The sequence below is a fragment of the Atractosteus spatula genome, chromosome 7, assembly GCF_055471065.1.
Source record: "Atractosteus spatula isolate fAtrSpa1 chromosome 7, fAtrSpa1.hap1, whole genome shotgun sequence".
NCBI lineage: Eukaryota > Metazoa > Chordata > Actinopteri > Semionotiformes > Lepisosteidae > Atractosteus > Atractosteus spatula.
In genome coordinates this window covers 11,486,594-11,507,949 of record NC_142712.1, presented here as the reverse complement: position 1 = coordinate 11,507,949, position 21,356 = coordinate 11,486,594, and the positions used below count along the sequence as shown (strand labels likewise).

At 35.3% G+C, this 21,356-nt stretch overlaps 1 protein-coding gene across 1 annotated transcript in view; it reads left to right on the top strand.

Annotated features, from left to right (window-relative positions):
• The window catches only part of grm5b (glutamate receptor, metabotropic 5b), an 88,336-nt gene extending 77,737 nt beyond the window's left edge, over positions 1-10,599 (top strand). The window contains exons 7-8 of the mRNA XM_088922227.1: positions 2,329-3,268; positions 9,754-10,599. Coding sequence (XP_088778353.1) covers positions 2,329-3,268; positions 9,754-10,573 — 1,760 coding nt within the window. The 3' untranslated portion in view covers positions 10,574-10,599. The remainder of the gene's footprint in view (positions 1-2,328; positions 3,269-9,753) is intronic.
• The last annotated feature ends 10,757 nt before the right edge of the window (positions 10,600-21,356 follow it).

Here is a 21,356-nt window from a genome sequence, read left to right as displayed (position 1 = left end):
GGGATGTCAACTGAGCAGTTCCGTAATAAATACTGTATATCCAATGCTCTCCAGGCATTGGATTTTGACATATTCCCCCAACCAAAAGGCATGACTGTGAAATAATCAAAGGCATTGATGAAAAGGTCTTGCATTCTATAATGTTTGGTTACAACTTTTGATACAACCTTCTCAGTTTTGAAATTAAGTTACCGCGCAGTAAAAGGTGCCATCCAGACACTGAAAAGTTTCCGACAAAAACATTTTCAGATAGGAGCAAAAAATCACCTGTCTTAAAGCTGACTTTAGCCCCAAAATCCAGTGCTGAGCATAAAAATTGCCTAATAAGTGTGTGAATGCTAACCCCAACCCTAGCTGGGGTGCCAACTGAGCAGTTCCGCAATCAATATCTGATACCCTCCAGGCATCTGATTTTGACATGTTCCCCCAACCAAAAGGCATGAGTGTGAAACAATCAAAGGCATTGATAAAAGCTCTTGCAAATTTATTAGATACTACAATGTTTGGTTGAATCTTTGATGCATCCGACTCAGTTTTGGCATACAATTACGGAGCGGTGCACCGCGCCATCCAAGTACCAAAGAGTTCCTGATCGATACAAATTTCAGATAGGAGCAAAAAATCACCTGTCCTAATGCTGACTTCGGCTCCATAATCCAGATCTGACCGTAAAACTTGTCAAAGTACAGTGTGAGTGTTAACCCTAACCCTAGCTGGGGAGCCAACTGATCCGTAATCAATATCTCAAGCCCTCCGGGCATCGAAATTTGACATATCAAAAAACATGAGTGTGAAATAATCAAAGGCATTGATAAAGACTCTTGCAAAAGTATTAGATTCTATAATGTTCGGTTACAACCTTTGATCTGACCAACTTAACTTTCGTTTTAGAGCTATAATTTTTCATTTAAAATTTAGTACACTGAAAAACATGTGCTTTCCCACCCAATTTATTTAATCTTTAAAAACAATTGCAACTGTATAGTTAATTTATGAATGTACTGTTTTTCTTGAATTATTTTGCAGTATAATCCATGGCTGAATAATATTGCATTTTCACTAATTGGTATTGTGTGTTTCAGACCTTTGTGAGACTTTTTTAGTAGTTAAAGCAGATTTTAGTTTACAAAAAAAAATACCTTTACAATGTTATGGGTGCACTTAGCATGCTTTAATGGAAGTCCAATTTCTCTATGACATTCCACTGAGTTTATAGTATAAAACATTTCTCCTCATAAGGACTAATTCTATGCCTTTTAAGAACATGTAAACAAGGTGATTGCAATTCTGATTTCTGCAAACTGCTTTTTCTGTGTTCATGGTTTTATCTAATAGTAAATACAAGACTATTTCAATTAACATACACAGAAGGAAGAATTAAAAGCAGTAGAGCATTAACCTGTTATTAGTTCTTCAACTACAAGGTGCATGTAAATGAGTTTGTAATTAAATGTAGGATAAATGTTAGCAGCAAGCAAATGAAAAACACCACAGGACCTTTGATTTAGTGCTTTCATTACAAACATGTCATTGTACAGGATTACAGACAAGAAACATTGTTGGAAGATAATTTACATGTGACAATCAGACAGGAGATTCTCACAATTGTGACATTGCTGCTTCATTTACGGCTACACTGTTAAGGAAATTGTAATATTTCAGGGTTTTTTTTTAGACTGCAGCATTCTAATGAGATAATGAGTGGTTTTGAAATGGGAAAAAACTGTGTTTTCAATGTAAAACTGTCATAATTTCCAGATTTTGTTGTGGTCACATTTGATGATATGATAATATTAATGACCTACTGTCAATAACACTTCAGAGTGCAAAAGCCGCACAAAATGAGGGACTGACACAAGGGGTGTTTTTTTTCCTGTGGAATATTTTCTGTAGGAATAATGTACTGCAGATTGTGATACAGAATACAGATACAGATTTGTGATCGTTTATATCTTTCTTTAAACATAAAAAATAATAACTCTTTTCTCAAGTCAGTCTAGATTTATGTTGGAGGGAAGCTCACATAATATATCTGTGTGGTCAGTAGCACTATGAAGAAAGAAGACTTTTAAAGAATGTTGGTTTTGAAATGATCAGCAGTTTAGTGAAACATTTGTATTGATTTTTATTTTTTAATGATAAGTCTTCATTTTATCATTTTAACTAGTTCCTAGTAGTTTATTATCATGCACTTTCACTGACAGTATAATTAGAGATGTCCTTTAAATTAATTGCTCTTATCTAAAGCCTGGAAGGCTGCATTAAAAACTAATTTACAAAGAGCTGAAAAACTAATCAAAGACGTGCTTATTTTCTCCTGGCCTGCAGGGTGTGATCCCATTCCAGTAGAGTATCTCAGATGGGGCGATCCTGAGCCAATCGCTGCTGTTGTTTTTTCCTGCCTGGGTCTCCTAGCTACTTTTTTTGTGACCTTTATCTTCATCATGTACCGTGACACACCAGTGGTGAAGTCCTCCAGCAGAGAACTGTGTTACATTATTTTAGCAGGAATCTGTTTGGGATACCTATGTACTTTCTGCCTCATTGCCAAACCCCACGTCATATACTGCTACCTTCAAAGAGTTGGAATTGGACTTTCACCTGCTATGAGTTACTCTGCACTGGTAACTAAAACCAACCGCATTGCCAGAATTCTAGCCGGTAGCAAGAAGAAAATCTGCACCAAGAAGCCAAGGTTCATGAGTGCTTGTGCTCAGCTAGTTATCGCATTCATCTTAATCTGCATTCAGCTGAGCATTATTGTTGCTCTTTTTATCATGGAGCCTCCAAAAGTCATCCACGACTACCCCAGTATCAGAGAGGTCAACTTGATCTGCAATACCACCAATCTTGGGGTGGTAGCTCCCCTGGGCTACAATGGGCTGCTGATCCTGAGCTGCACCTTCTACGCCTTCAAAACTCGGAACGTGCCCGCCAATTTCAACGAGGCAAAGTACATCGCTTTCACCATGTACACCACCTGCATCATCTGGCTGGCCTTTGTGCCCATTTATTTTGGCAGCAATTACAAAATCATCACCATGTGCTTCTCCGTCAGCCTGAGTGCCACCGTGGCGCTGGGCTGCATGTTCGTACCGAAGGTGTACATCATCCTGGCCAAACCGGAGAGGAACGTGCGCAGTGCTTTCACCACCTCCACCGTGGTGCGTATGCATGTGGGCGATGGCAAGTCCTCCTCTGCAGCCAGCCGTTCCAGCAGCCTGGTCAACCTGTGGAAGAGGAGGGGCTCCTCTGGGGAGACCTTAAGGTAAGAACGGTCCCTCTTGTACGTTCTATCATTCTCTGTTAGACTCTGAAAAGAAATTATCAGTGCAATCCAGGCTTCATATATGTTGAAGGAATGTTTGAGCTTTTGCTTGATCTGTGATTTACTATTCATTTATCTTTCCATTCACTCTTCTTAAGAGACCTTAGTTTAAACCAAAGGTAAGATAATGCATTTTTGCAGGTTCATAGTATTTGTTTCTGTGGGGAGCTGCATCATCATCAGCAAAGGTTAATTCCATGCTGAAAGGTAGAAAGAAAGAGTAAAATACACATTATTCCATATACTCGAAGAAAGCACCAAAGCTGAAACATGGTGTGTTATACTCTTTTTTTTCCCATTTTTTTAATATTAACTTCTCCATGTTCCATATTTATTTGTTTGTTTAATTATTTTTAATTCTTTTCACTGTTTAATGGGAAGGTAATCCAACTGATCTTCGCAGAAACAAAAATAACTCATTGTTGACATAAACAACATGGTTTTAAAATGTAGACTTTATAATAGTTAGCCATGTATAAAAATGCAGAACATTAGGATTGAAAGTCTTGAATATAAGCAATAAAATATATTGTATACTTTTAAAGTTATCCTTTCAGACCATTATGATTCCAGCCATCAGAAAAGATGTTAAAACTTGGCAGTAGTGTTTAATTTGTGAAAAGCCACTCGGTAACAAAGATCTGAGATCATTTGCACATTTATTTAAATGTATTTAAATTGCACATATTTAGTATGTAGTATAACACTTATCTGAGGCAACCTAAAGTTGTCTGAAGTTGGTGCTTGAACATAACTGTTTCATGATTGCAGGTCAATATTAATGGCGAACCTTTTCTGTTTATTGTACAAATGAAATGTGTCTAGTCAAATGGTCTTTTGTAAAGACTGGCACAGGGTGTTTAAACAGGGAACATCGATCGGTAGGTCGGTAGGTCTACAAACACATAAAGCAGCAAAAATGTAAAGAGAAAGTGTTTTATTTACAATGCACAGTTAAAAGTTCTTTTTTTTAACCAGATTTTCCAGGCCTCTTTTCAACAGTAGCCAGACAGCTAAGCTTCCTACCAGCTCCAAACAAAGTATCTGCGAAAGTATAACAAATTTCTTCCAAACTTCGTGAAAAGGTCATAAAAATTACAAACTCAACTAAGGGTCAGATGCTTTCTTATCGGTTCTACTCTGGGTGAGTTAGCACAACAAAGGATCTTCCCCCTGCCCCCAGATGTCAGATAGATCAAGCCATAAAGCCCCCACTTCCTGCTTTTTAAATTGTTACCCGACCAATTGTCTTACACCAACCAAATTCAGGCAAACACTCTAGAGAATGTGGTTCAGACGCGTCTCTCATGGAAATTGTCTGAACCTACTGCACTCTCACAGTACCATACCCGAGCGAGACTCTGAAAAGAATGTAGTACAGAAGGAAACATGAATAATTTCGCAATTGTCAGTTGTAGACAGCACAAATATTGGTGTGGCAAGCAAAGTTTACTTGACTTTCTCCCTAGCTAAAATATTCTTCCAAAAACCCATCTGAGAGACACATGATCAGTGATCATACAGTATCTTTGCCACTGGCTATCATATTTACTTGACTTTATGTGCTGCAGCAGAAATATGCAGCTTGTAGGCAAATACTTTCATAATGTGCAGTATGCTTCTGTATCACATTCTAACACATATTCTATTCACGTCAAAAATGACCGTGAAATAAAATACATTGGCAAAGTCTGTTACTTTTTTAAATTATAATTGCAAGATTAAACATATGTGAGCTGTGCGGTAAACCGACCTTAGATGAGTATTTAATCTGAATGAATATGGAAATATGGGGGCATATTAAGTGTACTAGTTCATTCCTGCCAAGCCATTATTAGCCTTAACAGTGAAGATAAGCAACATTGACCTTCTTTAAAAATACTCTTGAAATCTTTAAAGAGAAACTGCTGTGTGATTGGAATTTTTTAAAGTGTTATCCTTGTATATTTTATGACTTATATTTTTTATGTTCATACTTCCAAATAAAAATGCAAAAACAGATTTGCTAAATATACTTACTCCTAGGTACCATGGGCACTACATTATATTATAAAGTAACATGTTTAATTAGTTGTTAAATACATTTTTTTACCTCCAAGAAATAGAGAAGGCAGGTAATTTAAGATGTGTATACAGTGCACTGTGTAGTTGTTTAAATGGAATATTTGGGGGGAATTTCTTGTGGACTCAAGCCTTATAGTAAAGCAACAGTGAATCAGAAAGTGACTTTTTTAGTGCTATTGCTTTTTAGAGCTTTATCACTTTATGAAGATGGCAAGCAGAAACATTTTTAGTAGACAACTATCTTGTGGACAAAGAAATAAATCTATACAAGGCTAAAAAATCGACATAAACTGGAAGATAAGAGTATTTTCTCTTGGAATTTAAATGTGTTAAAAATTCTTATGTAGAATAAAACTCATACCAACTGCATTGGTTTGATTTCTGAATACACTGAATTGATTTCTTGTAACATGTTTGCAGTTGTAATGATCATCCGTATAATGCCAACTGTATTAGTAAGCAATTACTGTATAGTTTATGGACCATTACAGTTTCCATCAGCAGTTACGATACTTAACATATTGCCAAATACACAGTATACAAGTGATTATTATGACTTATGTTCAGCAGAGGGGTAATTTAAACCAAACAAGCTGTTTTATTTCTGACGGACGTGACCCAGGTTCACCACAGATGAAAAGCTAGCAAGGGGAATGAATTAACTTCCTGGGGAGCTTAATTCCCTAAAGGAAAAAACAAATACTGCATAGATGAGTTAATGTAGTGTGACACAATGCAGAACAACTACTCCATCTACTTTTTCTGAAAAAAAAACACCCTAAGGAATACTTAAGTCAGCAGCCTAAACGTCTAATGTGGCTGGAGATATTTAATCAGATGTTATGGTAAACTCATCAAAAATATCTCTAAATCTACTATCAGTCAGCATATCATTCCTAAACTAATTTTCAATATTTCAGAATGACTGAATTTGAAAATAAGGAACTTATGACATTCTTTTTTAAAAAATCTAAAGTATTCTAATGTGCACTGCTGTCTTGTCTGTATATGGAGGGGATAAAGTTTTAAACTGACTTTGAGAACCTTTGAGCAGCTGTCACGCTTAATATCTTCCAAGCTGTGAGCCTGAGCTGGAGTTGTACCCTGAAGTGTTGGCTTTTTTTATTAGACCTTTCAAAAGATACCGGTCATTTTCAATTACATGCACTGAGCTAAACAAAACTAAGCCTGTCACAGAATCAGATATGTTACCTTTGAAAAAGCCCAGAGATGACAGTGAGAAAAAAGGGATTTTTGGTGAGATTGTAAAATAAACTCACTACTTAAGTGTTTCATGAACATGAATAAATATCAGAGAATGGTGTTCATTTTTTGTTATACTTTACTAGATACAGTAACAGCTAAATCATGAATATTTCCCCAAAGCTTAATTGCTTCTTGAGAGAAAGGTGTAAAAGCCTTTTCTATAGTAACTCATTTAATTTAGGTCAATGAACTTAAATTAAAGTTCTATACAAAAAGTCAATACAAATACAAAAGTAATACAAAAAGTATTTTTACACATTTAACAGATGCCAGTCAAGGAACATTCGTAATACTCTTCACATCTGACAACTTGCACATTTTAAGGCAGGGACAGATTGGAATTATGCACATCATAACCAAATCTACTGTACCAGCTATGATCTGATAACTGTTTACTGAGACGTTGCTAATGCTAAGGCTAACTGAATCCGTACATTTTCTCTGTCTGCCTCAAGTTCAAATGGTTCTTTTACTTTGAATATTTCTCATTGATTCTAACAGGATATTGCTGAAATCTACTGTATCTTTTGGAAGTAATCTGTGATCCAGTTATAATTGTGCAAATTTTCACTCAATAATTAAACATGGAGGTGAGAGGTAGGTCTGCCTTTTCTGTCCGCTCGGGCAGACAAGCACCAGTATTACATTTTAGCAAGCCCTCACAAATTCTTCTCATCTCATCAGTTCGTTTCTTACCAATGCACAGTACACCTTCAAAATGGAATATTTCATCCTCTATGCCAAATCCCTTTGTATAAAATGTCCTTTTCTGAGTTTTGCATTTTTCATAGCAGGAACAAATAAAGTGATTCTGCATACAATATCCTGAGTCGCAGTTTTATGACAGACAAAAATAATTTCTATACTCCCAGCAGAAGAAACCAGATGTATGACATGTATTGTAACATTTTATTTTTCAATTGCAAGCCATAAAACTATAACAGAGATCCATTCACAAGGAATTTCATTCAAATTTCATTTTAGATTAAAAGTAACCATATCTTTGTGTACCCCTCTAGTGTAGACAAGATCAAACAAAGAAGTTAAGTCTCAAAACTGCATTGCAATGACCTAATTGCATTTCTAAACTTAGCAGAAATCCTTCCATTCTCTGTTTAGCTCTCACTCAAGCTCAGTTTGGAGATGTCTTTGTATAGCTCAAACCTAATGATAAATGAGGTACCACAATTGTTTGATGGGTTTTGAATCTGATTCCAGAGAAATCATGAAGTAAACTTTTGCAGATGAGCCTTCCAATGTCTGAGAGCAAGATTTGATTATTGAATGTGTCATAGACCCCTGAGAAAAGTTTCTGTGACTTGGTAAACTATTTGGACGTTAATTTGCAAAGACACTGTTCTAATGAATCAGTTTTGGTAAATATTATAACTCTTAGCTTTTACTTTTGTGGCAAGTTGAATTTGGTCTCAGTTGCTTGGGGGCATCTACTGAGAATGTAGGAATTTTACTCAAATTAAAAAGCCTTTCAGCATAAAAATCGAGGAACCTACAGGTACTGTCACGCCCTCTGCAGCCAGAGGGCACTCCTTCTCTGTCCTGTCCCTAGTTTCCTGTGCTTTGCTCTCCTTCCAGTGTCTCTCTTTCGGTTTGTCCTGCCTCTCCACGGTTTGTCCCTTCCGACATCCATGACACCTACCACTGTTTCTTGTAATATTTCATTCTTCTCAATTTCTCAATTTCTAGGATAGTTACATAATAGTAAAAGAGCTCATCATTTGTTTTCACACAGTGTATGTACCTCTAATTAAAGAACAAAAGTTCACCCTTAGAGTTGTAAGCTACTTCAGCTCAATATTTCCCAAGCTATCTAACTCTAAGTATAGACATACAGCTGGTATTGACATAATATTCAGCTTCTCGTGATGCAAAGTTCAAAGTTTATGTCAACACAGAATTCAAGATAATATAATTTATCTTACTACCCATCACTGATTTTTACACAGAAATATTTACTTTTAACGATACAGAACAAATTCCTGCCCAGACTACCTTGGAACTGACAACACACGTCTGCTTATACTGTAACTTAATAAATACAATTATTGACTCTTAGTTTGAAAAGTCTCAATAGACCTTTAACTAATCAGCCTGCAAATATGTGAATCAATTCCTAGAACAAATACAAGGCTATGGCTAATTTTGTTTTCTATTTGGAATTTTGATTTCAAATGTGAATGCCTGATTAACAAGCCTTAGTCAACCTGATGATCAGCTTTGCAGATAAAAAGGCCCAGTTTTGAATTTTAAGCAGCTTAAACATGCTTTGTTGTTGTCTTATTTTAAACCGCTTCTGACATACTTAATCAGTTAGAGTAATTTCAACTTAAATATATTTTCTGAGAAGTAGTTAAACACTTCTATTTAATATGCATTATTTTCTTCTGCATTTTCTCTCCAAAATATTCTGCCCCTCTACTTCGAGAATGCCTTGAATTCAACACTGAATGCCTCAAAAGTTTTCTTGTCGTAAAACTCATATTTTTTTCATCTGTTTCTAGTAACAGAGTTTATAACGGAAGTTTGGGAGGAAGATTAGATCCTAATCTCACACATTTGCAAGACTCCATCTATAAGTCTCTTACCCAGGTCTTTCCATAGCGTATCATTCTCGCACCACCCCCACCTTGCCAACTAGACCCTTGCAGGAGACTCCCCAGCTCAATCCTTGTTATAGTGCGTGGGGGGTGGGGGGGGGCGGTTGGGCAGCCATTTCCTCAGTTAGGCAAGTCATATCAAATACTTTACAGATATTTAGTCTCTCTACTACTGTACATTCATTAGGATTTAACCCCAATCATGCTTGCCAAATTAATCACACAGTAAAACCTGTAGAGGGCTGAGCAACTGTGTACTATATACTGTCAGCATACACCATCTTGGCTTGTCAGTAACCTTCTGTTATTGTATTTCATCCATGCTAGAAAAATTTGATAAGAAAATATTAATAATAATTATGTGTTCCTGCCTAATACAAGTTGTTAATCTATCATTGTGTAACAAATCTCATGCCTCTTCAGTTAAGTTTTTTTATTGCATGATTTATTAGTCTTTATCTTTCTATTATTTAAATGCAGCTCGAATGGCAAATCAGTGACCTGGGCCCAGAATGAAAAAAGCACAAAAGGACAACATCTCTGGAAACGTCTTTCTATCCACATCAAGAAGAGGGAGAATGCCAACCAGACTGCGGTCATTAAGCCCTTTTCTAAGGCCTCGGAGAGCCGCTACAGTAGTGACATCATGCAAGAGACTGGTGCCAAAATGCTCTACGAAGTCTCCGAGGCTGAGGAGCACTACCCAGTCCAGTACCGGCCTCAGACCCCTTCGCCCATCAGCACCGTGAGCCAGAGGGCTTCATCGTTGGGCCGGAAAGAGGAAGAGGTTCCCTCCTATTTGTCCGAGCAGCCCCAGCGGAGCAGCTCCTCCCAGGGCTCGCTGATGGACCAGATCAGCAGTGTGGTCAACCGCTTCACAGCCAACATCAGCGAGCTCAACAACATGATGCTGTCCACCTCTCCTCCTGGCACTGCTGCCAGCTCATCGACTATCTGCCCTCCCTACTTGATTCCGCGGGAGATTCAGCTCCCGACCACCATGACCACCTTTGCGGAGGTGCAGCCCCTTCCTGCCATCGAGGTGAATGGCCGCTCGCAGGCAGCCAGCAAGACGTCCTCCACCAGCATCAAGGATGGCACCTCAGAGTCCTCGGCAATGAAAACAGACCTCGAGGAGCTGGTGGCACTCACCCCTCCCTCTCCATTCCGGGACTCCATCGACTCAGGGAGTGCGTCGCCAACCTCCCCTGTGTCTGAATCGGCCCTTTGCATCCCCTCCTCCCCCAAGTATGACAAACTGGTGCTGAGGGACTACAGCCAGAGTTCTTCCTCCTTGTGAAATGTAGGAAGGTGACAGAAAACAACACACTGTACCAGATTCCTTGAATCTCCGACATACTGTATGGCACCATCAATACAAAAACAAGCCTACTGTGTTTCCTATGTTTACATGGATTCAACAGCCGAGTTAAAATAAAGAAAGGGGGGAAATGTATTAAATACACCTGATGAAGCTACTTACAACTATTACTTTATATAATTTGAAACATGCTCAGTGTATGACTTCAAAGTATTTAGGTTTAGGTGGTGTTCATTTGGTAGTGGCCTTACACAAACTTGGGCTTTCAACTAATTAGAGCTGTTCAGATTTGGGCACCAGTGGTATATTTCTGGACTCGCTCGCCTTTCAAACCTGGTCAATATGTATATAGTTTTGCTACTGCCTGGTGTGCATAGAAAAAGTTGCAGGCTGTGTTAAATGTCAGCAGTTGTGGGTGCTGTCCTGTGTGTCCTGGAAACTGTTGAAATTGCAACAGAATATTTATAGCCTGATTGAAAAATATCTCATCTCTGGAATGTTCCTTTTGGAACCAGATTTAGCCAGCTTGGAAAATAATGTAAATAAAACAAAGTTTCATGGGACTTGTTGGCAGGTTATTAAACATGCTAATACAAAGTGCTTTGCTTTACAACCATAAAAAAAAACTTCATGTACATAATCAATCACCTTTGTCAAATGAAGTTTTTTTCTTTTTTTTTCTTTTTTTTTCCATAAGTGAGCCTTCGTATCTTATTGAAAGTTTGAATGTATATTTTCTAAATAATTCTCAAACCATTTGGGACCAAAACTGTCTGTACTCTTCTTATGTGAGTGTTTGGAAAATATTCATCAGGCAGATTATGTTCATGTAGAGCTATATCAACATAATATGAAAACTGAGAGACACAGCCTATACTTGGTGTATAGAGTTACAAATCAACATTACAATCAGGTTATAATTTATTTATAAACAAACAAGGAATAAATAAAAAATCAATGTTTTTTTTGCAAAAGACAACCAATAAGACATGTAATTTGTAATAAGTTGTTTTTTTACCATGATTTTATTTATTTTAAGAAGGAACCTCTCTGAACTTGGAGGACACCTTTTAATACAATAGCAACATTTCCCTTTGTACTGTACCTTCTCTGAATATGGGAAGCATACAGTTTGAGAGAGCTGTTCCTAAAATTTAATTTAAAGAATATTTTATATTGCACCTTGAATGGCACAGCATCTTGAGGAATTTTACTATAAAGCAAAGCTTAAGCAAAAACAAGTAAACATATTAATACACAAAATCTACTTCAATAATTAAACTGAATTAAAAGCTGGTCTAGTTAAAAGTGCTAACTGTTCAAAATGTAAAAAAACAGAATATTGCAAAGAAGAAATGTCAATTTATGAAAAGGGTCAAAGAATGTGAGTAGTTTAATACAAAATGTGTTTTGTTCACCAAAATGCCAGTAAACAGAATATAAGATTTTTTCTATTTATCATTTCATATTATTGTAAATACAAAGGGCATGCTAAAAGTAAAATCTTTAATTTGCCACTTGGATTAAAGTAGACCCACTTTACTTTGCTAATTAAAAAAAAAGATTTTACAGAAAATGATACTGTCTTTATGAAGCAAGAATAAATAATATATTATGTGTGTGTAGAAGCATTTATATGAATGTGAAACAATAAAAATTGCAATTTGTTTGTCCAGCCATGGTCATTACACTCTGCAAAATTCACATATCAAAGACAACAATTTGTGCCAAAAGCTAGGCTTCGGTATTTTCATAAGGTCAATAGTTGAATATGTTCTGTTTAAGATATGCTTTTTTATATGTGAATAAAGATTTTGAACATATCAAAGCAATATGAACCATTCAGAAAGTAATATATAGCACATCTATTTAGCACAGTGGAATTGTGCTGTTTAAATTTTCATTAAATGCTTTAATAAAGGGAGTAAGAAAATCTGACCAATTAAAAAATATCCACCTTTTTCCAGATATACTGTACTGTATAAGAAAACAAAAGCTGTTTCTGATGGTATAAACATAATTTGAATTCAGCTACGGTATGTTAGAGGCATGTTCCTGAAGCCAGAAATAAAAGATTGTATAGTCATGATGCATTACAAGGATCTGCACACTGACTGTGTAGTTCTATTGACATTTACAATGTTGCTTTATATCACTACTAGAAAAAGTAATCGATATGTTTTGTACACACCCTGCTGTTTTTTTAATTCTTTGAAAATATTAACAGTACTATTATACAGCAGGTATGATTCATGACTCCTTCAAATGGGTAACAATCAGTGAGATGAACACCTACTTCCTATTGATAGAATAGGTTTGTCTGAGATTCCTGTAATGGCCTCTTTACACAGCACTCTCCAAACAGATCCTTCGTTCATATGCTGATTTTACTATCTAGAACTCTAAAAGGACATTGTGCTTACATTAAACTTGTCACAGAGAACATATTTTACAACTGTGAAAATGGCAGATGCCAAACATCCAGTAGTATCAAGTGTAGTAGTTAAATCATCATAAATGAGGAAGGGATCTGGGATAGAAGGAATTGGCTTTCAATTTCAGAATTGTCTCAAATACAGTAAGTATTGCCAACTTGCATTATATTATTGTATTCAACGGTCAAGGGTAGGAAAATGGAAAATAATTTGTACATTATGGGCATAGCTTCTTAACTACTACGAACATTTCTTTTATCAAATTCCACTTTTTCTGGCATTTTACACATACTGTATTTTTTTATACTGTAATATTTGATACTTCAATAGCATTGAAACAGATATAAGGTACAAATGATCATTGTTTTGTTTAATTAATGTGCAAATTGCTTGGCACCTTTCCTAGCATTAGAAAAAAAAGGTACAGTACAGTACAGTATATATAAAAAGTAATGAGAAGAAAAATGTTTAGTTTGATTAGTTAAAAAGTAAAGAGTGATAAGTTTTGGGCCCTATTTTTGTTCATGACCCAATGTAAGGTGCATGACCACTTGTTATCCGATAGCTACAGTGGATTAAACTTAAAGGTAATCTTATTGGTCCAAATTCCCTTTTTATTGTACCATTATATTTAGATATGACTGAAGTGAGAGTTTCACAGACATTTATTCATTTACTAGTTGGAGTGAATTGACTAGCAAGTGTTAAACTATCAGGCATATCAGAAATGTTTATTTAAAAATTATTTGATATAGTGTTTTGCTTGTATTTTTTGTACAGGTATCTGAAAATACAATCACCTTTGCTTTGTTAATTTAACCAAGCCATTTGCCAGATTCATTTTTAGAGGGGTAGAGAAATGTAGATTTTTTCAATTTTGCTGGAAGGCTGGAATTACAGTGTACAACCATATTTTAAAGTTTTTGATGTTTTTTATGACTAACTAATTAGGGTTTTAAATTTTCTTTTTAGGCAGCCTTTTAGGAACATGAATTCATTCAACACATTTTGTGTAAGGCTGAATTGTCATGCATATTGCCCAAGACCTACATCTGCATAGTTGCTTAAGATCTCAATTTCAAAACAGAATGTTTGTGTGAAGGGGAATGTTAACTCATTAGTCTGACACTTTAGTGTATTTTCTGTTACTGTTTCTCAGAATGTTTGAGAAGTAGGCCAGTTGACAAAGATCTGTACTGTACTTTTATTAGTACCCACAAAAAATTGCAAATCCACAGATTTAATTGTTTTCTAACAATGGTGGAGCTAAATCTCTCATACAGTGAGCCTTCACCCTTACACAATCACTAGAGACCGCTTTTGAACATTAGTGTTCAGAAGGACATGGTTTATACTGTATACTACATGACTAGGATGCTATATAATATTAAAAATAGTGTGCATATTAATATATATCTGTTTATTGTTGGCTCACAAGCATCTAGGTCATCATCAGAAATAGGGTCCTGAATGTAATTTAAAAGTGGTAAGGGGAATCTAATATACTCTTAAGACAGTTTGCAGTGGTAAAGTTACCAGAGGAATTCCACAATTGTACTGTGCTGCATTTTGTCCATAGTATTACTGTGGCATTGTAAGACTTCACTATGTTTTACTACAAAGTACCATGGAAATAGTACAAGTGAAAACATCTTATGGTAAATGCTATACTGTATACCACAGTTAATTGTAACAAGGGAAGGCTCTGACCTGATTCCAAACAGGACATTTGTGGGGGGTTTTTGAAGGAAAACCTTTTCATGTATATTAATAAATCCCATATGAATCAGTGCCAATTATAATAAATCTGTATGGGCTATCTAAGTGCTTATATTTTTGTTACTTACCTTTGATAACTGTTTTAAATGTTTTTGTGAAATGTGTTCTTATTCAGTTTTCTGCTGCTTTTCTGACTTCAGAAATATAGAATGTAATATGATACTATTGACGTGAAACTGGAAATGATTTTTCTTACTATTTGTTGACATTTTTAATAGTTTCATTCAGCTTTGTAAATGTAAGAAATTGAAAAGATTTCAGCTCTTTAGAAACATATTTCACTGTTTTTGAGTTTTCTAACCATGTTAAAGAACCATTGTGTTAATGTACTGCAGAGTACTTTTTGAACATTAAAAACCTGTAATAAAAATGTATGTTTTTCCTAATTTATTGGCTTCTTTCCATACATTATATAACTGGTTTTAGATATTAGATATTAATTACTTTAGATATTAATGATTTTAGATATTAATAATTTGGAATTCTAAATTAGAAACAAGGAGTTAACAGCTCACAAATGCAATACAGTATAAACTGAATACGAATCGGCTATACTGTATACAGAATGAATTATATCAAATAAACATTTACATACATTAGATAAATATAGCCCGTTTCAGCTATATTGACCGTGGAGACACCTAGAATGTTTCAGCAGTGACCTATGGGTGCTCATTGCTTGCATTCTTTTAAAAAAGCCAAATAAACAAAGGTCTTTCAGTGTGAAATCAAGCAATCAGGTCATGAACTGGACAGCATTGTCCACATAGAAAACACTCTTGACCTATTTGTTATTGCTGAAGAGCAACTAAACTGAACTCCCCTTTAAAGGTACATTAATTAAATTTTCTTCTATATCGGATTCAAAAATACTGGAAAGAAGCCCTTAGGTAATTATGCATGGTGTGACAGCAATTTACCTTTTTTAAAAAAACCTTATTTTCTTATTTTTAATGGTTCTGGTTTTAAAATGCCACTTCTTTTTTCAGCGATTAATCTTCCCCTCTTCTCTTGGCTACACTTCCACCTACATTAAAATCCTTCGTATTTCCAGCTGGCAGTTGACTTTAATATTGCTTTCCTTCACAACAGCTGATCTAAAACAATTTGAGACAAAACAATTTGCCTAAAATCAGGATAAGCAAACTTCACTGTGGCAGCTCAGGAGAGGGGAAATGCTCCATGCACCTGATTTTGGTAACAATGCTTTGCACGATTTTGGCGCTAACCTCACTATAGAGCAGCAAACTGCCATTTTGTAACCACAAACTCCAATCTGAAAGAATTGGTATTCAAATTGAAGAGAGCTCTGCTTGTTACAATCTTGGAGAGGTTGTCTGGATGGGAATCCCTCCTTGCTGAAGGGGGTTAATTCCATTTTCATTCTTTAATAAGGGAGCACTAGAACAATTGCATTCTAAACATTTTAATACGCTTGCTGATGCAAACAAAGCACTTTGCTTTTGTTACTTACTGATCTGACAGTTATTGATGTACATACAGTATAACCTCTTTAAAAAGTGTACACAATTAAAGCAGTAAAGGGAATTTAGGGGAATTAAGGTTGAGACTTTATTATAAATCTATGTATTCTACTATTATTGCTAATGTATGAGTAATTTATTTCCTAAATATAATGTTATGCATTTTGTTATCTACATGCCTTAAAAACAATATTTTAATGTTTTAAAGTCCTAACAATTCATTCTAACAATAATGTTTTTTTGCAAATTGTTTAATATATAATGAGCCTCTACTGGTTTACTTTAGTTACACTGTAACATAATGTGGATGTGTACACAGTGGAATATCAGTATCACTCTTCATGAAACTTTTTATGATGATTAGATCCTTTATTTTACTAAAAATGGAAATATAAGAGAATGTGATTGGTGAAAGCTGGACAGACACTTTCATCTTCCAGTTTTTTGGGGATAATATTAGATAGTAGTGTCCCATCAGAACTACCATTTTGCTTAGATGTTGCCACATTATTTTTTGTTTAATTAACTTCCAACTGAAACAACTTACTGCTCTATTTTTATTATAAATAATCTGAATTATGGTCAGTGAGATTTGACACCTTCAAAGACTATTTAAAGAAACAGAAGCAGAACAAAACTGTGAACAGACACTAAAATCCTCAAGTGCTGTGGTTCACATTCTACTGTATCTCAAGTGACCTAAAGAGTTTCAGTTAGAAGACTTTTAAGAAACTACAGTACAAGAACAAGCAACACTCAAGTTTGTTTTAAACTTATTATCAACAATTTTGCACAGGTCAACACAACAGGTTTAGCTGAAAACAACATTGTTAATGATATCTTTGCAGTGGTAGACAATATACAGTATGAGAGTTGCTTGTATTATTAAATGCAGCATCACCATTCCCATGCCATTGCTCATAACCCTTCAACATATTAATCACAGCAACTGACTTTTCATATGCATAAATATAGCTCACAGTGAAGAACAGGGGAAAAAGACAGGCTGGATGTTAGCTCCTCTTGTCACTCATGTTATAACATGCCACACAATATATATCTTTGATCTGTTACAGTCCTCAACAAATCAAAACTGGATGGTACACAGACCACCTTGATCTACAGATCAAAGGATCTTTATGGACCAAACAGAATAAATGGATTTCTAAAAGGTTTAAATCACCATTGCCTTCTTCAGTCTACAGTATGTTATGTGTATATCATTCCTCCAGCATACAGTATATTCTGTAAAAAGGAGACATGTAAGCAAACATTGTTTATTGGTCTAATTCATATAGAACAGTTTTTTTCAAGTGCTCCAATAATATATTGTACCTTTCATATAATATCTGTTAAGCAGTATTAAACAAATAACACAGTATAGTGCAGAAACAAATTATGTCAGGCTCACAGTGGGCAAGTGTAAATCCCAAACGTTTTTTGTATAGTTCATAATTAATGCTCCAAAAAATTTCAGAATTGTCCATTGTTCAGACATCACTCCACCTTTTAGGTAGTTAATTAGATTTTTAATCCTTTTTATCATTGAAAGAAAATCTCACAAGGCTTTCAGTTAATGACTTGTCAGGAACAAATCATTTAAAATTAAACAGCATATCAGGATATCAGGATAGGGCTAAGTGACTGTTTTTATATATACACACACAATTGCATGTAGTACAGTATATGAAATCACATCATATAAGAATTGTTCCATTATGCAAGTGTATTTTCAAGGACAAAAAATAAACATTCTGTAGCCCAGTGTTTTTGACTGTGATAATTTAATTTTGTAATGCAAAATAAAACACAAAATTAAATGTTGAAAACCTTTTAGTTATATACAAGCAAATATTGATCTTCCAAAATCAATAGAACACAGGGGGTGACTTTGTGTTCTTTGAACTGTATTGTTAGCACCATTTAACCTTTTTTGTTTATATGAGGAGTTTTATATGCAGTGCTGACTACTACACAGTCAGGGTAATTTATTGACCAAAACATTGCATAAACAAATATTGACATGACACATTTCACCTGTGTTATTCTATGACCTGTGAACCAAGGTCTATCACCTCTTGCAAAGCAAAGTTCTTAAATTAATTCTCTACCTTGAGCAAGATGTGAATAGAATAATCTTTAGGAAAAAAATATTATTGTTGTGTTTTTGTGCTGTAAATGTCCAAACAGAATTCTCACTCTAAAAAGATGTATCATGTTACAGTATATAACATTAACAAAGACTGCTACACAGATCTAATTATGCAAAAGCTTCCAATGGTCTGGTCCTATAGAGAAATTAACAAAAGAAATAGGGCAGTAGAGAGTGTGGAGTAAAACACCCATATGTAAATGTTATAGTTCCATTTCTATGTTGCTATAATCAGCCTTTGATGCTTATTGCACTGTGCTCTCTCAGCAGTGGAATATAACCAGACCTCTGACTGATTTGCATTAGTTTACAGGAGGTTGTGTTATTTCTATGAGAGATTTAGCAGTTTAATTTGAGCTTGCCGTACACAGTATCAGCTGTAGCCTTTGTACACTGCTTACCAATATGAACATGATGCAGTGGTCTGAGAACTGTTCTCCTCTATTTAGTTTAGTTTGACAAGTTGTTTTGTTCAATTCTGATGTGACATGCTCACCTGAGAGTAAATGAAATAAGTGCACTATATGGAGGTTTAAAATAAAAGACAAATTAAAGAGATTCCCCATACATTGTTAATTACAATTCACAGTGTGCATGTTCTCCATAATTATTTTTGTCTGTAATTATTTCTGAGTGTTGAAGTGCTGATTAGAGGAAGATTTAAAGTGTCCAGAGAGCAGACCAGCTTTGTCTAATTTTATTGCATTGAATAAGTGCATCTGATGAAGAGCAGAGTATCAGCTGCAGCCTTTGTATTTACAGTGGAGAATAAATGACTGAGTATGCTGCAATCTGAAAGGTTCACCTGATCCATAAGTACAAGCGCTTGTTATAATAAGCAATAACAGCTGCTTGTCACATTGCATATTTCAAACAGCATTTTGCATGTAGAGAGCTGGGCTCATTATAAAGAACCTGCCTATGAAACAATGCAGACCTGGGTGGCACAGTGTTCCTTTTTTGTATAATGCAATATTAATTTGCTATCATCATATTTGGGTTTTATCATTTCAAACAGTATATTGCCCTTTTCATTATTTTATTAAACTGTTGTGATAATTCCTATATGATCAAATACATCCAAAACTTAGACTTAATACATTTATGACTCTTTCTAAGTAACTTTTTACCTTTTGTAAAACTGTATGTTTTAAGTTCTAGCTCAGTTGCCATCATTAAAAGAATGATCTTAACATTTCATTGATTTGCAATACAATCAGATAAAACCAATACAAACCTAACCCAAAAATTACACATTTTAAGAGGCAGCCTTCATTTAGATTTCAAAGTTGTAAGTCAAAGGGAGAATTTCCCATTTTCCTTGTACCAAAGCCCATGCAAAAATATCCTTGCCATTTTAGCAACTTTTGTTAACTAATATCGCGGCTTGTGCTCGAATTATTCAGATATACAGCATCACTAGATTGTGTTTGCTTCACAATCTCATTCAGAAAGAGAGATAAACAAAATAACAATGTCGATGCAAGGCAACATCATGTTTGAAAACGTTCATACAGCTACTGTATATAATTATAGGATTTGATGTATTTAGGTATAGAATAGTATTAAAGTTATTCCATGCTAAAAAGAGAAGAAAGGAAAGGTTGTGCAGCCTTCTTTGGGTGTGAGCCACAGTGTTTGAGGCTTGAGTGTTTCCTTTCTTCTCTTTTCAGCATGGAACAAACAAATAGTATTAAAGCTTAGTTACTTTAATCAACAATAAGAGGAAAATGCTTGAAATTTTATTTCTTGCCAAAAACCCCTTTTTATGACTAAGTTTACTTCAGCTCTTTTGGTCTAAGCTCATTCTAGTTTCCATGGCATTAAGTGGACTAAAGAGCACCTTTCTGTCCCCATGGATGGGAAACCAACGATGGTCCCAACACATACTGTACTGTAGATCTGGATGGACTGGAGGAACAGTAACAGTGTCTGCACTGGGGACTTGAACCCCAAATCTGACAGTGATAAACCCAAAGGCTTGCCCATTGCAAGCATTGCCCACTGTGTTTTCGCCATACACCACCCCAAAATGTTACAAAAGATACAAAGCTATATGATACATTTTTTTTCTTTGCTTTCTCAGACACTCTGACTCATTGAAAGTCTAATGAGATTGTTCTTTCTAATGTTCTGAAAAGCTCATAGTAATTTAAATCTATTTATCATATGATTTATTAAAGCGAAAATGAAAATGATAATGTTATTCTCAACCTGAAAAGCATATTGGACTTTAAAAAAAGTTTCAGGGCAGCATTTTCTAATAATACAGATCAAACCTGGAAAGTAAATGTATCCATGTAACCAGGAGGAATGTGATTAAAGAAGAAAACAGCTGTAAGAGAATAGCCTTAAAAAACACCGTGTCACTGGCACTCTGCCCACAATGAAACTCAAACAGTGAAATATATCCTGCTTTGAAACATGAAGGACAAATCAGCATAGTAGAGTGACACTCTTTACTGCAACACAGAGAACTAGTATCAGCATTTATTAAAAATAAATCGCTATCACGTATTAGTCCAGACTTAGTTCTCACATTGCATTTCAAGGAAGTTTTATGCTGCCACTTGGATGCCATTACACACACAGATGAAAAGTCACAGTGCATTAGAAAACTGTACTAATTATACCTTTTTCACCTCATTGATAGTCCAAGTGATTTCTAGAGTTGGTTGATTATTTATCTACTGTATGTTGCTCATCATAATGAAGGAAAGTGGTTATGCCAGTAGGGGTTGACTTTAAAAGTTAGCACAAATAACAAATCACATACAGTATACAGTAACAATGGGCTGTAACATTGCAGACTTTAACAAAATACCAATTAGCCCATGTCCACACCTTTATGACCCTATTATCTAATTTTGATTGTGTAGGAAGAATGTCCAGCAAAAAACACAGGCAAATAT